Raw genomic sequence first — 20,168 nt, forward strand, 5'->3', positions numbered from 1 at the left:
ATTTATTTGACTTTTTAAGCACACCCATGTAGGGGAGCATTAGGTTGCTACCATAGTTAGAGTGACAATGTACCACCAACCTCGCGCTGCCATGTGAGCATTAGGGTGCTATCATAGTTAGAGTGACAATGTACCACCAACCTCGCGCTGCCATGTGGCACGCTATCCAGCAATATTGTAGTTAAACTTTTTAGATAGATTTCTATAGAATGCATGATAGTACTGCGTGGATTGCAGTGTTGAGTATTGCATTATTGTCAATAATGCAAAATAACGGCATAAAAAACAATATGTATCTATATATATTGCAACTGAAACATTTTATGCCTATACTGCAATACTCAACAATCTAAACCGCAATCCACCTATTACTATCATGCAATCTATAAACGCATACTAAATGAATATTGTTGGATACTCTACTATTGCTGGATAACGTGTCATATGACAGCACGAGATTGGTAGTACGTTGTCACTGTAAAGAAGGATTGTCATCTTAACATAATCACACTCATGTAGGGGTGCGTTAAAATGCAACACCTCTTAAAGTGACACCATAACACCACATATCCAGCAATATTATAAACGCTACACAGCAATATTATAAACGCGAGACAACAATCTATAGATTGCTGTATAGCGTGTTGGATATTGATGGCCGAGAAAAATTGATGCATACAGTGTTGTATATTGCTCGCCGAGAATTTTACACTTGAGCATTTTTTATGATTACCACATGCAGTGGCAGATCCAGACCCTGGAAATGGCGAGGGCGGAATTTAATTATTTAAATATTAATAAATATTAATATTTAAATATGTAATACTCCCTCTGTAATGCCCCGCCCTCCTAGGGTATAATAAATTCGGCGGTCATTAACTAGGCAACTTAAATACAACAAGAACAAGTCTAGGGTTTCATTAAAAGGGTTTGACCTAGGTATTTAACAAACTAACGAGGCAATAAAACAAGGTTTAATCAAGAATAATCAATGAAGAGAGGATAACTTAAACGACGATCAAAGTCAAGGGTTGGTACGAATTCAACGAAAAGCACAATATGTCTCAATCTCCAATTCTTAAAAGGAATAAGTTCAAAAAAACGACTAAGTGGTAATAATGAGTTTCAAAATTTAGCGGAAGCATCCAAGAGAAAGTGAAGCCATGTATGAAGACACGACTACACTCGAAGTTCAAAATATTCATCTTATTAATTAACTTTGCTCAACACCCGCCAACGCTCGTCGCCATTCAACCTGCACATAAGAAAAACACATGCAGGGCTGAGTATTTTGAAATACCTAGTGGACTCGTGCCAAAACATTTTATTTAATAAGTTATGCCACCCTCACCATAGTGAACTCGAGTTTTAAGCAGCTATAAACGAATATCACGAGTATCACAAAAATAATTTCTTAGACTGGTCAGTCAAACAAATTCCCCACTTTTCTCATCAATAATCACAATCACAATCACAATCTTTCCATGGTGCGACGAAAGTGTGGCCACACTTTTCGCCCACGAGACCGGCCGACTAGCAAGGACGGCTCCCGATCCCACTGTGTACACAGCCTGGTAGGGTTTGCGGCCCATACTCAGACCCGAATTCGTTTACGCATAGCCACTGTAGCCTAATGGAGCGTACTCACAAACTAGGCATCAGACATACAATCTCATCAAAACAATCACAGGCATGGCATAACGTTTCAAACCACCCTTATAACACCAATTAATATTTTGACAAAAATAAAGGAGTTTAGTGAATAAAGCCCACCTCGACTGCTTAGATTTCAAGTACGTTTCTCTTTTTCGTTATCCGGCTTCGCAACTAAGGTTTCACCTTTTTAATCACATATGCACATATCAAGTATTAGTCCCAACATAAATTCCTAAATCATGCATGCCTCACGTTTCCCTTTTCCCATCGATTTATCTTAATATCACCAATCAAAATCAAGTCATGCTCATCATATAAATTTCATTCGCATCTTACTCCAGATCTATCATCAACATATATCACTATATCACACAAGAGTATTTCGCCAACATGCACACACACAGCGCACCCACACACACGCGCCGCACCCACACACATGCACGGTTTCACACATGCACACATGTATTCCATATTCCCTCTATCCCACTTTCACTCAATCAAGATGCATGAGGGTTCAAGAATACCGATTAATCGGTTAGATGAAGAAGAATTAATATAATAATACCTTTTTGAGAAAAAAGCGAACGGTAGAAACAAAGTAGAGACTTGGTTCTTCAAAAATCTTGGGGCTCAAACTCTAATTCTTCTCGAAGGATGAAGGATTATTGTAGAAAAGTAGAAGAAAATTGAGAGAGTGTGAAGAGAGGGAGAGGCCGAGAGTTTGGGGGTGGGGGGCGAAAATTTGTGATGGCTAGGGTTAGGTTTTTGGCTTCTTATTTATAGATTTCAATAAGATCTTTAGGTAATTATATAGAATATTTGGGAAGATTTGATTCTACACAATAAAATAAAATAAATATTGTGAAGTAGGGAGGAAGAAATATTAAAATGTGATCTAGGGTTTTAAGGCATGGAATATTTCGAAAATTGTGGCTTCTAATTAGCCAAGATTTTGTTTTGTATATTTTACGGAGTAGAATAAAATATCACGGAGCAAAATAAAAATAAAAATTCTCCCATTGGAGAAAGGAAATAGGGGTGTAGTATAGGGATTAAATAAGGAACGGATTTTGAATATTAACTAAAATAAGATATGGCAAGATCTTCTTAAGGTAAGGTAAGATTTGGTAGAATATTTGATTTTAGGTATGGAAGGAAATCAATAAGATATCAATTAAACAAGTAAAATAATACTTCCTTCCCAACATAGGTGATTTTCGAAAATCACCATGGAGTATGGGGGGTTGATTTTTCTCATTAAAAAATTAAAAATAAGGAATAATTGGGTTTTGGATTTAATTTGGATAAATATCCCAAGAATTAAATTAAATCCGGAAAAAATAGGATTTTCTAAAAATAAGGTTATGGAAAAATATCCTAAAAATCTCACTCACCCTTAAACAATTAAATCATCACATAATTTCACCTTTAATTCGAATATTCACATGTCACGTCATATAATCAACAAGTTTTGACTTTTCAAACTTCCAACGCAACCCTAAACTCGACTTGGTCATAATTTCGTTCCTCAATTAATTCACGACTCCTATGTCATAAATTAGGGAATTAAATTTTTTGGCTCTAAAATTAGGGTTCAAAAAAGTGGGGTGTTACACCCTCCATCCCACTTTAGGAGTCCCGGTTGAGTTCGACACGTGTTTTAAGAAATGTAAAGGAAAATTGGTGAAAAAAGATAGTGGAATGTGGGTCCTACTTTTTATATTAGTTTTATAATAAAATGTGAGTGAAAAAAGATTAGTAGAATGTGGGGCCTAATACCATTTATGGAATATTTCAACTGTGCCTCCTAAAATGGGACACCCAAAAATGATAAACCGGGACTCCTAAAATAGGACGGAGGGAGTAATATTTTTAATAATAAAATAAATAATATTTGTATTAATATTCAAGTAACAATAGCTTCGTTAATCAAATATAAACATGTATTAGCTTGCAAATATGTATTATTCATTTAAAAATATAAAATTATTATACTTATTATAAATTCAAAATCATTGTAAATATTATATACAAAAGTGATATAAGTAGAGTAGTAAATATTTAGATTTCAAAAATATTTAAAATGTTTATTTTGTTACATAGAGAATAATGCATGGATCACAAATTATAAATACTTTAGGACAAAAAATAAAACTTTAACACAAAATAAAAAATAATTTTAATTAAAGAATAAATATAACAAAACAACATATGCAAATTAATAAAAGTTTTGATTTTATAATGTATTTAAAGGTATTATTTTGATAATAAGAAGAAATATGAATTGGTAAAATAAAAAAGTAAGGAATGAAAAACATATGTTGTTGTTGAGGGTTGAACCATAGACCACATAGTTAAAAAGCCAACCACTAAAACATTGGGCTACTACATTTTATATGATATTTATTGAAAACAAAAACACATTTCTACACTCCACTAAGGGGACAAATATGCTATTTTACAGCTCGATTCAAGGGAAAGTTTAGGCTCTTCGAACGGTCGGGAGGGTGTGACCGCCCCCTCCTGCCCCCGAAATCCACCATTCGCAAACACCCAACTACATTGTTTTGATGGTTATAATATTAATTATAACAGCTTATATTTTTAATTTTTAAATAAACAGAAATTTATAGCTACTTGCAGTTAATAATATTAATGTGGCTTTAAGTCTTCAACAGCCGCATAGAGCCATTTATGCACGACCTCAATTTTAAAATTGGAACTTTCTTATTTGCTACGTCATTGTTTATTTAACGGTACAAATAAATAAATAATTAAGGTACTACCATATTAAGTGTAGTACATACCAAAAAATTTGTCGGTTCCATGTTGCAAAGTTAATTACAAATAAAAATAAAAATAAAAATACATCAAAGTGGACTGGTATATTCCAATCTATCCTTTTTGATGAAATATTCGGTATTCCAATCTATCCTTAAGTCGGTAATTCACTAAATTTGCTTTGGATTTCAATTGACAAATAATGACAATACCTCATGCTCATCCTTCAAATGACCTATCAGTAAACACTTAATTAATTAGATAAGCCTAAGTCATCGAAGTGCATAAACCTAAATGAAAACTAGTAAATGTCTCTGCCAAATTTCAACTCAAAGGTCACTAGTGAATAGACACGTCCCACATTAATTAGAATACAATTTCCACATTAATTAAAGTAACAACTAATTAAATTGATCACCCCCAAAACCCCAATTAGTTAATCAATAAATGGAAAATGTCTGATTAAGATGCAACCGACACTAATTCTCATATTCTTGAAACTCTTCCATCTCCATAATCAAGATTTAATGAATCTAGAAACGTAATTACTCCCTCCGTCTAGAGATGCCCACGGTTCGTAAACCGGCGGTTCCGGTTCGGAACCGCCGGTTCCGGTTTCGCAAAATGTGGAACCGGAACCGAACCGTGAGGCTTTTTGACGGTTCCGGTTCCGGTTCCAAAACCGGCGGTTCCGGTTCCGGTTCCGAACCGCCGGTTTTTGTACGGTTCTCACGGTTCCGGTTCGGTTTTGGCGGTTCCAACGGTTTTTTTTTTTTTTTTTTTTTTGCTTATATAATTTGGAATTTTGGATTTATACAATAAATTGGAACAAGGCAATGGATAATTTAAATTGAAATAAGACGAATAAGGTGAAAATCATATCAATTTTATTGAATTTGAGTTGTAACTTGTAACGAACAACAATACATTACAATAATACAATTGTCAATACATTACAATAATACAATTGTCAATACATTACAATAATACAACAATGTGATATAATTTACAAGTGTCGTCGGAACATAAATAAAAAAAACCATGAAATGGGGGGAAAAAGGAAAAAATTGAAAAGGGCTTGAACTCAACTTAAACTTTCAAAGTTAAACTTTTCAAATTTAAGTTGAGTTGCCTACGTATCCACAATTTTATTGAGGAATCAAAGCCCACGTAGTTCTCTTACCTTGCTTACCTTTTTGGCCGGCCGTGCTCGCTGTTCACCGCCCCCCCGTCATTGATATTGTTGAGCGCCTTCGCTTCCGACCTCGTCATCGGTGGAAAACTCTTCACCATCACTCTCTACACGAAAGTCGAAATCCGGCTCTTGTGCTCTCATGTCCGCCTTTGCCCAATCATCAAGTAACATAGTGGCTTCCATGTTTTTGGCGGAGAGATTGCTCCTTTTGTCGTCTAGGACACAACCGCCGACACTAAAAGCTTGCTCCACGGCGACGGTGGAAGCGGGAACGGCGAAAATCTCCTTAGCCATTATCGAAAGTATCGGAAACTCTTTGTCATGTGTTCCCCACCAATCAAGGACGTCAATTTGTTGAGTAGGGGGACCTGGATTTTGAAAAATAGAGCGCGATTCCAAATATATATCTAACTCACTAGTAGCTCTAGTCCTATTGGTTGTAGCACCGTATAGATCTTGCAATTGTGATACTACATCGGGATCAATCATGACATTGCTATAATTCCCGCCACCAAAATCAAATGTCGAAGGACTAGGAGGAGCACGTACCTGGTGAATGGTGTTATATCGCATTTCATATTCCCCGAAGAGAGCACGAAGCGCACTATCTAACCTTAGTTTGATTTCTTCAACATTCGGAAGATTTAGTTCGAAGCTTTCTCCTCTTGTCAAGCCCATTTCGCGAAGTTGAGAAAAATCCAAATCGTGCAAACAACCATAATACATGTCTAAAATTTTATGCACACCATGCAACTTCCACTTTGGATCCAAGCATTTTGCAATCAAGAACACATTTGGAATACGCGCAAAATATTTCAACCATTTTTCAACCATATAAAACAAAATAGCCTTCAACTCAATGAATTGAGTATTTTTCACACATGTCTTAAAACCAATTGCCACATACATGCAATGCTCCAAAACACGCACAGAAGTAGGATAATAAACACCGGATAACTCAACAGTGGCATTTTTGAAAGCTTGGAATAATCGAAACAAATCCATGCTGTGGTCCCAACAAGAGGGTATCAAAAGCAAATCAGAAGGAACATGCGGGCAAGTTCTAAAAAAATCACATAAATACTCAATGTGGTTCAAAGTCGACTCCAACATATCGTACGTCGAGTTCCAACGAGTTGAAACATCCAAACGAAAATTGGTGTACCTGCACTGCTTGCTATGACAATATTTCTTCCAAGCTCTACCAATAGGAGCTTTGTTATGAATCAATTTAACAGCAGTTCTAATAGGATCAACATACTTTTGCCACAAATCGATCGCATCTTGAACACACAAATTCAAAATATGAGCAATACATCGCACATGAAAATATTTGCCATCAATAACAGGAGAACATGCACTGATGAGATCATCTATACTAGCAGTGTTAGCACTTGCATTATCAAAACCAACAGAAAAAATTTTATTGATCAATTGAAATTCATTCAAAACTTGAATGATCAATTGAGCAATTGCTTGTGCAGTGTGTGGTGCGGGAAATTCCCGAAATGCAATCAAACGTTTGTTCAAAGTCCAACTATGATCAACGAAATGCACAGTAATGCCCATATATGAATTTTTGCAAAAACAATCAGTCCACACATCAGAGCAAATCGAAACTTTATGACCCAAGTTAACAATAAACGTACCTAATTGCACCTTCTTTTCCATGCATTGTCTAACAACAGCTCGAGTCATAGAAGTTCGACTCAATTTTCTTGCAGCGGCATTATAAACTTGTCGCATACTCGACTCAAAAGCATCGTTATCAAAAGCATTGAATGGAAAATGTTTCATCACAGCAAATCTAGACATCACATTAAGAGCATTTTTATGATCATATTTTAAAAGAGTATTGCTACACATACCTGATGTTTGGGATGAACCCGTCCCACTCCCGGTCCCGCCTCCATGTTGAAAGTTGAGTTGAGTTTGGGTTGGAGCGATACCAAACTCGACCGGATGCGCTTTCTCCATGTGACGGGTAAATGTACCATATCCTCCACTCTTTCGTAATGTGTATACGTTTTCACAATAGTTGCAATACACATTAAAAGTGTTCGGATCGGTACTATCTCGTACCTTCTTGAAATGTTTGACCATGATATCTGAGGTTAAAGTCCTTTCAACTGGTTTAGGAGGTTGAGGCTGAGGAGGATGTCCACGACCACGACCACGACCACGACGACTCCTTGGTGGTGGGGGTGGGGGTGGCATTTCTTGTTGTTGTTCCTCTTCCGCCTCCTCCTCTTCCTCTTCCTCCTCGTCATCATCGTCGTCATCAAGATTCACCGGGGTTGGAATTTGTTGAGAATAGGCACCGGGACCGGGAGCACCACTACCACTACCAACATAAGCATCGCCTCCATATCCACGTCCGCCTTGGGATTGAGAGCGGGAGAGAGCAATAGCATTGGCCATATCTTGCTCTTCTCGATTCTACAAAATAATATTTGTAGCGAAAGTATCAAATAACATTATGAACAATAATGTAATGTAATTCATAATTAATAATATTAGTAGATAATAAATATTAACCTGCCACATATCCATGTTCCTTTGAGAAATCTCATCAATAACGGATTTTCGACTTGGCCTCTTGGACTTTCCTTTTCCCTTATCAATACGACCTTCTCGGGATGAAGACATCTTGATAGTTTATGGAATTATAGTAGAAATATGGACTTATAATTTTTTTTTTGTTTTAGCAATTGAGAAAGACAACTTATAGAACTATAGATCAAGTATAACAATGCGTAATATAAGAGTAGCACTTGAATAATTCAAATGAAAGCACAAATAGCACAATGAGAAATGGGAGACAAAGAGAGAGAATTGGGAGATTGAAGAGAGAAACTCTTATTAACACAAGAGTGGGGTAAATGTAAGTGAGGATAGAGGGGGGTATTTATAGATAAAAATTTGGGGGGAAATCTGAAATTGAATTCAAAATTCGAATTTAAAAAAAAAAAAAAAAAAAAAAAATTAAAACGGTCAAAAACCGCCGGAACCGCCGGTTAACCGCCGGAACCGCCGGTTAACCGCCGGTTTTACACCCGAAACCGCCGGTTTGGTCAACAAACCGTCTGACCACCTGCACTCAAACATCCCATCGAAGCTGCAACGTGTCAGCCTTGTGTTCCGCGCCAAAACCGAAAACCGCCGGTTTGGCGGTTAACCGCCGGTTTTCACGGTTAACCGGCGGTTTTGGTAAAAAACCGCCTGCAAAACCGCCTGAAAAAGCCGACCATCCTACCGATAGCTGGCCGCCTCGAAAACGTCGCCGGAACCGTGAAACCGCCGGTTAACCGGCGGTTCGGAACCGTCCGGAACCGGCGGTTCGGTGACGGTTTCGGTTCATTAAATTTGGAACCGGAACCGGCCCGCGGTTCAAATTATCACGGTTCCGGTTCAAGATTATTGTCACGGTTCCGGTTCCGAACCGGAACCGGCGGTTCCGGTTTCGCGGTTAACCGCCGGAACCGAAAACCTTGGGCATCTCTACCTCCGTCCGCGAATAGGAGTCCCAGTTGAGTTGGGTGCGGGTTTTAAGAAAAGTTTGAGTGTAATAATTAAAGTGTGTGATAGTGGAATGTGAGACCCATTTATATTATTATTTGCAATCAAACTGGATTAAAATTAATTGCAGCTTCTAAATTAAGGGAAAAGTGGGGTCATTTTTTATACTTCCAAGATAGAATGTCTAACCGGGACTCTTAATGACGGACGGATGAAAATGGTCAACCGAGACTCCTATTCGCGGACGAAGGGAGTAATAATTAAGAGAAGTTTCGTGGCTGCCCATGTGGTGTACATATCAAAAACCGAGTGAATAGTGAGTTCTTTATATTCTACTCCTATTATAGATTATAGGATAGGTATGACTAATTTATTATAACTATATACTCCCTCCGTCCCGCTTTAGCAGTCCCATTGACTTTTCTGCACTCGTTTTATAAAAATGATAATAAATAGTTAAAGTGGAGAAATAATAAAGTAAAAAATAGAATAATATAGATAATATCATTTTTACAAAACGAGTGTAGAAAAGTCAATGGGACTGCTAAAGAGGGACGGAGGGAGTATTAAAAAAAAGTAGAAAATTTTGCATCAAAGTAAAAAAAATCTTTCGAGGCCCAAAACAATTATTTTCTTATGATTTTTTTTTATTTGTAATTTTTAGAAAAAAGGGGTTCCAAACTTACAACTCCATTTCACCAAACCTTTTAACAGTTTTCAATTGAAAGGAATTAGAATTAGTTTGATAATTATGAATGAAGTGTATTTACTTCATGAAAGGAAGGTAAGAAGTTTCTATCAAAGCCACAGCACATGCAAACACAGTGTAAATAGTCATGAGCAATTTAGGCTCCTCTTTTACTTGCAATTTTTTGTGAGAGAATTCGAAGATTTCATTAATTTCAGCACCTTCCGAATAATAGACGTGTCATTATATCATTCTTTTTTCAAGTCATTCCTCTTCCTATAATTACTTCTCTCACCAAAGGTCTCTTTCTCCCTCTCATCAATTTTGCTCACAATAATTGTATCAAGACATTCATAGCTATCCATGGCTGAGAAGGTAAAAATCCAAATTTTCTTGATCATGCATGTAGAATTGAAATTTTGGAAATTGACTTTTGATTAATTGAGTTATGGATGAAATGAAATAGGTGACGATCATGGTGCTCAAGGTTGATCTCCAATGTCCTTGTTGCTTCAAGAAAGTCAAGAAAATTATCTGCGGATTTCCCCGTGAGTAGTTTTTATCCACCCGAACTCGCATTAGTATGAGAAGTCATCAAAATATGCTGCAAACGTGCAAAAGTCATCAAAAGCATCGAAATCGTTGACCCTCCCAAGCCTGAGAAGCCCAAGCCCATAGAGCCCAAAAAGCCCAAGCCCATAAGCCCGAGAAGCCCAAGCCCACAGAGCCTGAAAAGCCCAAGCCCATAGAACCGGAAAAGCCCAAGCCTCCTCCTCCGAAACCGGGGCAACCTAAACCACCAACCCCGGCCCCTGTCCCCATCCGGGCACCGGGGCCTTGTGGGTGCCCACCGGTTTCCAGGGTGAGGACTGAGGACCAAGGATATGGTGGGGGGCCGTGCTACTTAGGAAATGGGCCATCGATGCCACAACCATGCTTTGATGGTTGCTATGTGTACGGGTGCCATGATAGGCCATGTCACGTGACGAGATGTGATTACTACTTTAGTGAGGAGAATCCTCAAGCATGCTCGATCATGTGATGTGTATACATTTCCATTTTATTATTATATATACAAATAAGCATAGTCTACACCGTACATAACCCAACCGTTTCAAACTTTAAATATCTATTTATTTGGAAAAACGAATAAACATATACAATTATTTGCTGCCATTTGTACTAATAGAAGTTGTTTTTATCTGCAACTTTGATAGTCTAATAATTGATTAGTCTTCTCTATAATCCACCACACGAGATAATGCATCATCCATCGTATACCCACTATGCTATTCACTATTTCAATTTTCTTTTTTTTTTTAATTGCTAAGTTGATTAATTTTTTTTGTTGGAGAAAAGAAATTAGTGACCAGGTGTACAAGAAGAAGGAAAACGAGATAGTAATAACTGTTGTATGCTGCAATCCGGAGAAAATTCAAGATATATTATGCCGCAAAGGTGCAAAAGTCATCAAAAGCATCAAAATCGTTGACCCACCCAAGAACAAGCCCACAAAGACCGACAAGCCCGAAAAGACCGATAAGAAAGTCAAGGTGAGGAGTTGTTGCGGGCCGTGCTCACAAGGATACGGTGGAGGCCCGTGTTACTTCGGGCACGGGCCACCACCGCTGCCGATGCCGCAGCCATGCTTTGATGGCTACTATGTGTACCGGTGCCATGATAGGCCATGTCACGTGACAAGATGTGACTACTATTTTAGTGAGGAGAATCTTCAAGCATGCTGGATCATGTGATGTCAATGGCAGATCCAGAAAGTAAAATCCGTGGGGTCGAATAATAAAAATTTAATGTAATACTATAATGTTTAAATAATAATTTTAATCATTGTATTTTAAATAGTCATATTCCAATTTCAGTGAGCGATATTTAATTTCTTAGAATATCCTTCAGAAGCGGAGCAAGGAATTCTACTCAAAAGATGTAAAAATATGCATGAGAAAAATTAGAAGAAATGAGAGGGTGCATATAAATTTAAATAAATTTTTGAAAATTAATCAAACAAAATACACTATACGTGAAAGTATGAGAGTGTGCATTTGCTCGACCTACAGGGTGGAGTTGAAGCTGCTGTGGGGTCGGAGGCAGAGCTGCAATTGGTCAAAGGTCGATAATGATGTTTTTCGGCAGCGCTCAATCGACCGCTGCTGCATAGAATCAGTGGGTGTAGGTAGTGTCAAGCTATTTCCTAACCTCCAAAAGTTGCAATCAATTGACGAATTTTTCAGCTCGTCTCTTAAAAAGTTCGACTATTGTAGGCATTGTGAGCTACAAGCCTTTGGCAAACATCAAATCTTTGGAGAAGTTGATTAAGAAATTGGAACATATGGGAGTAGGGGTGGGTCGATATGATATATCGTATCGAAAACGTTGTATCATGTATCGTATCGAAAATATCGATATGAAAGAATTTCATATCGTTATCGTATCGATATTTCGATATATCGTATCGAAATTCGATATATCGTTAAATATCGATATATATCGAAAATAAAATATCGATATATATCGAAAATTATCGATATATATCGTATTTTCGATATAAAACGATATATCGCGATATAAGGAAATTCATATCGTTATCGTATCGAAAACTTACGATACGATATCGTATCGTATCGAAAATTATGATATATCGAAAATTCGATAATTTTTCGATATTTTTCAATACGATACGAGCGATATATCATTTTTTCGATATTTTCCCCAGCCCTATATGGGAGTAACAGACTGATCCATTTCACTTTAAAGATTTAGGAGTATAAATAAAACTTTTGTTGTTTCTATTTCGATTTTCTCTCATTATTTTAGCATTTTAATAAAAATGACCCACCTTATGCTAATAGCAAAAATGTACTTATTATATTAATTTTGAATAATTCTGTCGCAATATTACATTGAATAAATAAATATGTCATGTTTTGCCTAAGACGTAAGCACATTACTTGACTTCGGGTAATCCCCGTGCATATGTACCATTCTTTGTTTATATTATAGTGTTTTAATTCTTTGATGGAAATTAGTGGAAGATATTATAAATTTTAACAATTTTTTTATCTTTTCGCATAATTTGTGACGTGGGTGATTTTCCTCACTCATTTCCCACTTTTTTAAATCCAATTTAGGATACTTATATTTAATGTTATATTAGTGTCATACTCCTTCCGTCTCAGATAATTTGATCCAGTATTCCATTTTGGTCCGTTCCGGATAATTTGACCGAGTATTCCATTTCAGTTCGTTCCGGATAATTTGACCCATTTCACTTTTACCATTTTTTTTAGTGGATCTTACATTCCACTAACTCATTCCTACTCACATTTTATTATAAAACTAATATATAAAAGTAGGACTCACATCCTACTAACTTTTTCAATTCACTTTTTATTACATTTCTTAAAAACCGTATCTGGTCAAAGTGAGTCGAATTATCCGGGACAGAGGGAGTAATATATTTCCACTAACACCCATTCCTCGTTATCGTCAAGATAGCTAAGCTGGAACTCCTCTGTCGCAAGTTCGAACCTCTTTGCCACTTCCGAATACAGTTCAAAGCACATTACTATGTTCGATCAATAATAAAGGGATTGATAACTAAGTCCACTAATCTAATTATGAAAATTAGATTAAATAAATAAGTGAATTAATAACTAATCGCCATAATCCCATCAAATTAAAGGATGTCATTTATATTTATTGATAAGTAAATAATTTTCAGATATTAAGCTTTAATACAATTGTAATAAATTTTAATATTCGGCTGAATATAATTAATCAACTAAATTTCACTATTTAATCATTAATTGTTCATTGGATTGCTTATTTATCTCCAAATTTTCTTCCAATTTCCCTCTTGGCGTTTTACTTCCGAGGCTTCTTCCTTGCATTGATTACACACACTAATATACTCCCTCCGTCCCCGATTAAGAGTCACACTTTTCCATTTTGGTCCGTCTTCCATTAAGAGTCACACTTCCTACTTACTATATTTGGACATAAAAAATACATTTATTTTTGGCAAAATTTACACAAGATGCCATTATTTTGAATAGTTCTAACAGATTTATTACACACAAAAAGTCAAAGAGGTCTCACATTTCACTACCTAACTCCATTTATTACACATTCAAACACTTCCACCGGTGCCCGGTCAAAGTATGACTCTTAATCGGGGACGGTGAGAGTAGCATATATAGATAGTTCTGTGTAATTAATTTCTTATGCATTCATAAAATTCCATGTTTATGGTGTGTAAGTAATTATCGAAATATGAACAAAATAAACGCATGTGTTGTTGATTATTATGTGGTTTATTTTCTGCAGAGAAATTGGATATTGAGAATCACATATTACAATAAAGTTTTAATGTAATTTGATTACTAGTATTATTATTTATTAAAGCTAATGACATTTTTTCTATAAGTGTAAAAAAGCAGTCTAATGTTGTGATTGTATGCGATAAAAAGGAGATGTTTTATAAGGATGATTGTATCAGTAGACTACCAGATGATCTTCTTGTCACGATATTATCGCGTTTAACGCTCAAGGAAGCCGGTGTTACTAGCGTTTTGTCGAGACGATGGTGCTATTTATGGACTAATGTAGCTGGATTAGACTTTGATGCTGATGAGAAACTGGTCAGCATTGCTGCTGATCTCAAACTGAGGATCCCCGAGAGGAAAAAGTACGTTAATTGGGTGAACCGCGTGATGAGGCAACATAGAGGGCCGGCATTGGATCTCGTTAGGATATGTTTCATTTTAGATAAGAGTTTGAGTGATGTTATTGACAATTGGGTTGGATTTGCTATTGCCAAGAGAGTTCAGAGGCTTGAGTTGGACTTGTTGGGAAACGAGGAGGCTCGTTGTTGGCCCACGTACAACTATACTTTCCCTTACAATCCCGACATGTTGGCTTGGTTGAAAGGCCTTAAAGCCCTCTCACTGAAATGTGTGAATTTGAGCAAAGAAGCTCTGGATTGCTTCTTGTTGAGGTGTCCAGAGCTGCAGAGTTTTTCCTTGCATTCGGCCGAGGGTTTGAAGAGTGTGAAGGTTGATGGCTACAAGCTTCCGCGACTTAAGTGCCTAGAGATAAACTGTTGTGGGGGGATAGAGACGATAGAGGTCTCAAACTCGAACATTGTGTCGTTTAGTTATGTGGGCCATGTCATTGATTTAGTTCTCAGCAACGTTCCCATGCTCGTTGATGTCTCGGTTATGGAAGGACATTCCGCGCTTCAGACTAATGTGTTTGGACAACTTTCTTGCTGTCTTTATCAGATTGAGATTCTTACATTGGGTATACATCATACTAAAGTGAGTACATGGGATGATTTATCTCTTTAGGGACTGAAAATGAGTGTGATTTTATGAATTATGATTGGCTTGTTTGTTTTCAGGACACAGAGAATTTCTCCTTTCCTGTTTTGCCTGGCCTGAAGGAGCTAATTCTAAACGTCGGAGCGTGGGATGACGATAGTCTTCTCGAGTTCGCGTACCTTATAAAGTCATGCCCTAATTTGAAGAGATTTGCAATGAAGGTATGTGTTTGAACTTGGTATTGGACATGTTAACTTATGATATTGGTAGTATGTATTTGTGTATACAAGAAAAGTAGTTTGTTGTGAACTTATAATTTGATTGCTTTCACATGATTTTCCTTATTTAGAGGAAAGGCCTAATGCCTGTTTATAGGATGCATAGATTCTCATTGTTCTATTGAGATTGATGCATAATAAACTTTCTTATTGCAAATTCTTGGCTGTCTTTATACAATCATGTATGTTTACTATTTGGAAAATGGAACCATTTTTCTTGCTAACTCATAATTCATGTATTTTCCATGTCTCAACACATGTGTAACCGTGTTGCAGTTGAGATGGATGTCAATCGTGTCAACCCTGAAACGAACAGAAATGAGGCGAGCACCTAAATGCGCCCACGAGCACCTGAAACTGGTGGAGATTGGTGGGTACTATGGCCGTACAAGTGATGCTGAACTCGCCATCTACTTCGTTGAAAACGCGGTTGCTCTACAGAAGATCGTGATCGATCCTCGCAACCAAGTTCAACATAGATTGCCTCTGACGGATGCTCAGATCAAGCGCCACGAAACTGCCCGAAAACATGCCAGGGAGCATCTCAAATCGAAAATACCTCCACAACTCGAATTAGTAATCCTTTGATCTCGGCCTTGGCCTCCGCGAAGCGCGGTTGTGAGCTATAGAAACCCATTTTTGTGCACATTATTTACATTATACGTATAATTTAGCACTATCGTTAATATGGATACTATAAGTCGTATTAGGTCCGCACTGAACGTGACAGCAACGTGTTATGTAAATATTTATCGCTCTTCAAATAAAAAAATTCTAGATACGACAGTCGCACAACGGTGCACGCTAGGCGTGATTGTTAGACAAATGTACATCGGACGGGAGCAGGCGGGACCCACTATATGCCTTCCACTATGGTATTTCCTCATAAATTCATAAATAGGGAAGCTTACAAAGAGTTAATAAGACACTTCTTCTCCGATCATTAGGTTGAGATTCGAGTCACATGAAAATCGAAAAAGTATAGGCAAAATTGTGATGCATCTCATTATTCATTTACAAACAACACATTAGATAACCTATGCAGATGCTAAATAAAAGGGTAAAATAAGGCTAAAAATTAAGTAAATCGTCACTAGTAAAAGGAAAAGGATATGGCAAGCATACAAGCAGTCCCAACACCAAAACCACAACTCCCAAGGCTTTGTACTTGTCCTCGGGTTCCGTAATCTCCTCTGAAAGCGGAGCAATCGGCCCTCGTTGCAGGAAGAATATCAGCACCACCCAGTAGAACGCCACGTCGCTGAACAATGAGGACAGTCCAAGAAGCACAATGGACGCTGAAGTTAAGCGCGATGAAGCCTGCAAAAATATTCATGATTGTTCAGCTAAGATCAGTTATTGGATCATCAACTGCTGGATTTTTATGTGTACGTTACGTACCTTTCTTCCCCAGAGCGAAAATGCAATCCGTCCGCCATCAAGCTCTCCAGCAGGAATGCTGTTAATGGCGTTAATCAGAAGTCCGGCCCATGCCCATAGCACAACTGGATTGACTGAAAGAGGGGTGCCTTCTTTGAGAGCTCCTCCGAGGAGAAGCTTAGCTACGATGTTTCAATCAAGATAGTATCAAAATGATTGATGTATGGAAGTGGTGTTTAATTTGACAAAGCAAAGCAAATGAAGTTTACCTGTTCCCCCAACTAGGAGTGATTCATGAAATACCGATGGATCCACGACTATACCTAGCTGATCAGTGGGAGGCAAAATGAATCCTAAAAGCAGAAGAACAAAGCCTAAAGCAAAGCCAGCTAAAGGACCGGCTGCTGCAACTTTCAAGAGATCTTCACGCTTGCGTACGATATTCAGTATCCTCGTTATAGCTCCATAAGAGCCTATCTGCCATTTGAAGCTCGTTAAGTTATTTGAAATACAAATTGTTTTTCTGATGAAGTTTGTACAATTTATTCAAATACAAATAAAGCAGTCTCTTTGATAAAATAAAATGAAAAGCGTAGTCCCTTACCTGCCAACTAGGGACGAAATATGGCACACCCATCTTGATCCCCGATTCTTTCGCAACTATAATATGACCGATTTCATGTATGCCTAGAATAAGTGCTGTAACAAGGGCTCCCGGAAGGCCATCCTTCAACAACTCGGCATTTTCAAGTACTGATCTGGAGAAGAAAGATATACTTATGTCAATGGCCAGATGAAAATGAATTTGCAAAGATGAGGGATCGAACTAGACATTCACCCACATTGAAAAAGGAAATTGGCAAGCTAAATCAAGGTGAGGACAATGAAGGATATTGTTGCACAGCTATTTTCATGTTGAAATCTTGGAAATTTCATGGTGATTATTGAAAAAGATTTACAAGAACTAGTGATATAACAAAGAACATCCGCTCTACGAATAGTTGATACACACGGTAAAACAGAAAACTCACAATACATTCGTCTGTAATGCAGGAACATTTCTCAGAAGTAAGGTGAACAGCGTGACCAATCCAAAAGCCCCGGCAGCAAACCACTCGGGAACAGCTGCATTTTAAAACCATGATGCAGAAGCAATCTTGAGATTATCTTTTACCATTTCAACAGAGAAGATTACGAACAATATCTAACACAAGCAGAGCTAACAATTCACCAGTGGTATCCGGTTGCAGTGTCTTCCTAGGTACCACAACCGCGACAGGCTTATCATCCTCGGGATTAATTAGAAGGAACAGTTTATATAGATCTCCAAATTTGTCCTGTACATGATACGCGAATTCACGTAAGAAATAATATGACCGTGTTCAAGAATGTACTTAAACACACATGGTGGATGCTGAATCACCAACTTCCATTCTCGTAGCTATTTTTTCATAACTTTTGGCAGCTTGTCCTCGTAGGTTTCCCTTGAATAACACACCACCCTATAGCAAAGAGATCACAAATCAGGGGTTTTCGATGGCATCGTTGCTACAACCAGATAATCAAAAGAACTTACTTCATAGGGTTCCTGACTGGTTATGAAGAAGGTGTCGAAACCAAAAACCTGATCCTTCAGAATGTCAATTGTTTCCTTCGAAATTCTTATTGACTCATCAAACTCTTGCTGCTGCTCGTATAGAAAAAGGGAAGTAGATTCCATCAGAGTGAGAGGAGAAAGGCATCAACATAACATATAACTACTACATTGTAATCACCTTCAGACCTGGAAGAGGCGAACCACTCGTAATTTGAACTTCATTATCATCCTATAAAATCATCGAATCAACAAAACAATATGCAGAAAAAAAACACCTACATCAAAAGGGCAAAAGGGAGAGCAACAAAATTGGACAACCAATCGAAAAAAATGCTCTAATCGAACAACTAGATAATTCGAAGAGCACCTCACTCTTGACTTGGGCCTCACTGGTTCCATCACTTCCTTCGTTTGCAAACTCTTTCGACTCAAACACGTTCGACTCACCCGATGGATTATCATCCTAAAAAAAGAAACTAGCACATCAACAAACACAAACAGAGTGCAATTTCTTTTTTTTTCAGAAACTAAACTGATCACTAACCACATTCTGAGAATCCTCATTCGCGAGAGACGAATCACTCGACACAAATCCATCCTCACCATGAGAGTTACTTTCCTTCAAAAACCACTTCTCATTTCAACCAAATCTGACCAACCAAAACATGTACATATACAGAACGAAAACCACCAACAATTACCTCATCATTATTACTCTCAGGCTCCGTCTTTGCCTCGCTACTTCTCCTAATCACCTTCTTCCTACACCAAAAATCCCCAAATTGAAACCTAAATTTCAAAAAAATCAAATCAAAGCCAATAAACGCTAATCCAAAAGCACCTCAACAAGCAGCGCGAGCTCAATTTCCATCCCGCTGTTCCCGGAGGCGAAAAGCAAACCCGAATGCAAGAATCGCAGCGAGAAACGGGGAGGATGAGACTCCCGCCAAAACTCGCCGATAAGTTCATTGCTGCAGAATTTTAAAAAAAAAAATTGAAGGAATTTAGCAATCAATTGAACAGCGCAGCCATCGGAATCGAGCAATTAGGGTCTGATTTATGTGGGAATCGAATCAAAATTGAAGCTTTCGCAGCTGGGAAAGGGAGTTTCTACTCTTGAGCTGGAAATATCTTATCTACACAGATGAATCAGAACCGACAAAGGATATTTTAAAATAATATTTTATTTTATTCATAATTATGGGTTCGTTATTTCGGTTAGCATATAAAATCTAATTTGCTTCCCTTCAACGAGTAGCATTTCGCCACGTGTCCTTGTTGGTAACCTTATCACTCTTTCTTGAGTTTGAGAATGGATATTATCACTAAATTTTACACTTTCAAGTTTCATCTATCATTAATATTGACATCTCCTATTTACTTTTCCGTTATGATTGTCACATTTTATTTTGATTATTTTTAAGTATACCTCATATTTTATTAACGTATTTAATTATATTTATTACTCCATAAAAACTAATAATATATAAAAAGATGAACATATTCTAGAGATGTATTCATATCAAAACTCTAAGGGTAAGTAAAACTCAAAACACTTGCAGTCCATTGGATCTTGTGATCTAACGGTCAGATGAATGTCGCATGTCATCTAATAATGTACTCCCTCCGTCCCACAAAAAATGTCACACTTGTGGGACGGCACGAGATTTTAGGAGGTTTTGTTTTGTGTGTTAAATGGAGAGAGAAAATATAATTTTTATATTCATGTGAGTGAGAA

General features: G+C 37.4%; 3 protein-coding genes across 7 annotated transcripts; 2 read left to right on the forward strand and 1 right to left on the reverse strand.

The window, feature by feature from the left end:
• Positions 1-10,094: 10,094 nt before the first annotated feature.
• Positions 10,095-11,710, forward strand: LOC125201155 (uncharacterized). Its single transcript, XM_089063391.1, has 3 exons — positions 10,095-10,214; positions 10,306-10,387; positions 11,199-11,710. Exons 1-3 carry the CDS (start codon positions 10,203-10,205, stop codon positions 11,591-11,593), a joined length of 489 nt encoding a protein of 162 aa, XP_088919517.1. The 5' UTR covers positions 10,095-10,202; the 3' UTR covers positions 11,594-11,710.
• A 2,616-nt stretch (positions 11,711-14,326) lies between these two features.
• LOC125213811 (F-box/LRR-repeat protein At3g03360-like) lies at positions 14,327-16,041 on the forward strand. Of its 2 annotated transcripts, none has more exons than XM_089063769.1 (3): positions 14,327-15,176; positions 15,263-15,396; positions 15,730-16,041. In XM_089063769.1, the coding sequence occupies exons 1-3, from the start codon at positions 14,327-14,329 to the stop codon at positions 16,039-16,041; spliced, it is 1,296 nt and encodes a 431-aa protein (XP_088919895.1). The 2 variants fall into 2 exon arrangements, with proteins under 2 accessions (XP_088919895.1, XP_088919894.1); XM_089063768.1 differs by having other exon boundaries at positions 14,327-15,172; positions 15,256-15,396.
• A 372-nt stretch (positions 16,042-16,413) lies between these two features.
• Positions 16,414-19,570, reverse strand: EGY2 (ethylene-dependent gravitropism-deficient and yellow-green-like 2). Of its 4 annotated transcripts, none has more exons than XM_048100409.2 (13): positions 19,272-19,570; positions 19,132-19,192; positions 18,975-19,049; positions 18,798-18,893; positions 18,609-18,659; positions 18,410-18,517; positions 18,261-18,335; positions 18,065-18,170; positions 17,865-17,958; positions 17,438-17,591; positions 17,103-17,310; positions 16,855-17,015; positions 16,414-16,773 (listed from the first exon to the last, which is right to left on the reverse strand). In XM_048100409.2, the coding sequence occupies exons 1-13, from the start codon at positions 19,397-19,399 to the stop codon at positions 16,525-16,527; spliced, it is 1,566 nt and encodes a 521-aa protein (XP_047956366.2). In that variant the 5' UTR covers positions 19,400-19,570; the 3' UTR covers positions 16,414-16,524. The 4 variants fall into 4 exon arrangements, with proteins under 4 accessions (XP_047956366.2, XP_047956365.2, XP_047956368.2 ...); XM_048100408.2 differs by having other exon boundaries at positions 18,410-18,520; XM_048100411.2 differs by having other exon boundaries at positions 18,617-18,659; positions 19,272-19,359.
• Positions 19,571-20,168: the final 598 nt, after the last annotated feature.

The sequence above is a fragment of the Salvia hispanica genome, chromosome 2, assembly GCF_029641045.1.
Source record: "Salvia hispanica isolate PSC_SH4W2 chromosome 2, Shi_PSC_v1, whole genome shotgun sequence".
NCBI lineage: Eukaryota > Viridiplantae > Streptophyta > Magnoliopsida > Lamiales > Lamiaceae > Salvia > Salvia hispanica.

What these genes read in the sequence shown, in the direction of transcription:
- LOC125201155 (XM_089063391.1), top strand. An exon ending in AATTATCTGCGGATTTCCCC is followed by an intron (nt 10,388 to 11,198) that starts GTGAGTAGTTTT and finishes GTTGGAGAAAAG; the next exon opens with AAATTAGTGACCAGGTGTAC.
- LOC125213811 (XM_089063768.1), top strand. Translation starts at nt 14,327, where the DNA reads ATGTTTTATAAGGATGATTGTATCAGTAGACTACCAGATGATCTTCTT. An exon ending in TGGGTATACATCATACTAAA is followed by an intron (nt 15,173 to 15,255) that starts GTGAGTACATGG and finishes GTTTGTTTTCAG; the next exon opens with GACACAGAGAATTTCTCCTT. An exon ending in TGAAGAGATTTGCAATGAAG is followed by an intron (nt 15,397 to 15,729) that starts GTATGTGTTTGA and finishes ACCGTGTTGCAG; the next exon opens with TTGAGATGGATGTCAATCGT.
- EGY2 (XM_048100408.2), bottom strand. Translation starts at nt 19,399, where the DNA reads ATGAACTTATCGGCGAGTTTTGGCGGGAGTCTCATCCTCCCCGTTTCT. An exon ending in CTGAGAGTAATAATGATGAG is followed by an intron (nt 19,050 to 19,131) that starts GTAATTGTTGGT and finishes TGGTTTTTGAAG; the next exon opens with GAAAGTAACTCTCATGGTGA. An exon ending in CGCCTCTTCCAGGTCTGAAG is followed by an intron (nt 18,521 to 18,608) that starts GTGATTACAATG and finishes CTATACGAGCAG; the next exon opens with CAGCAAGAGTTTGATGAGTC.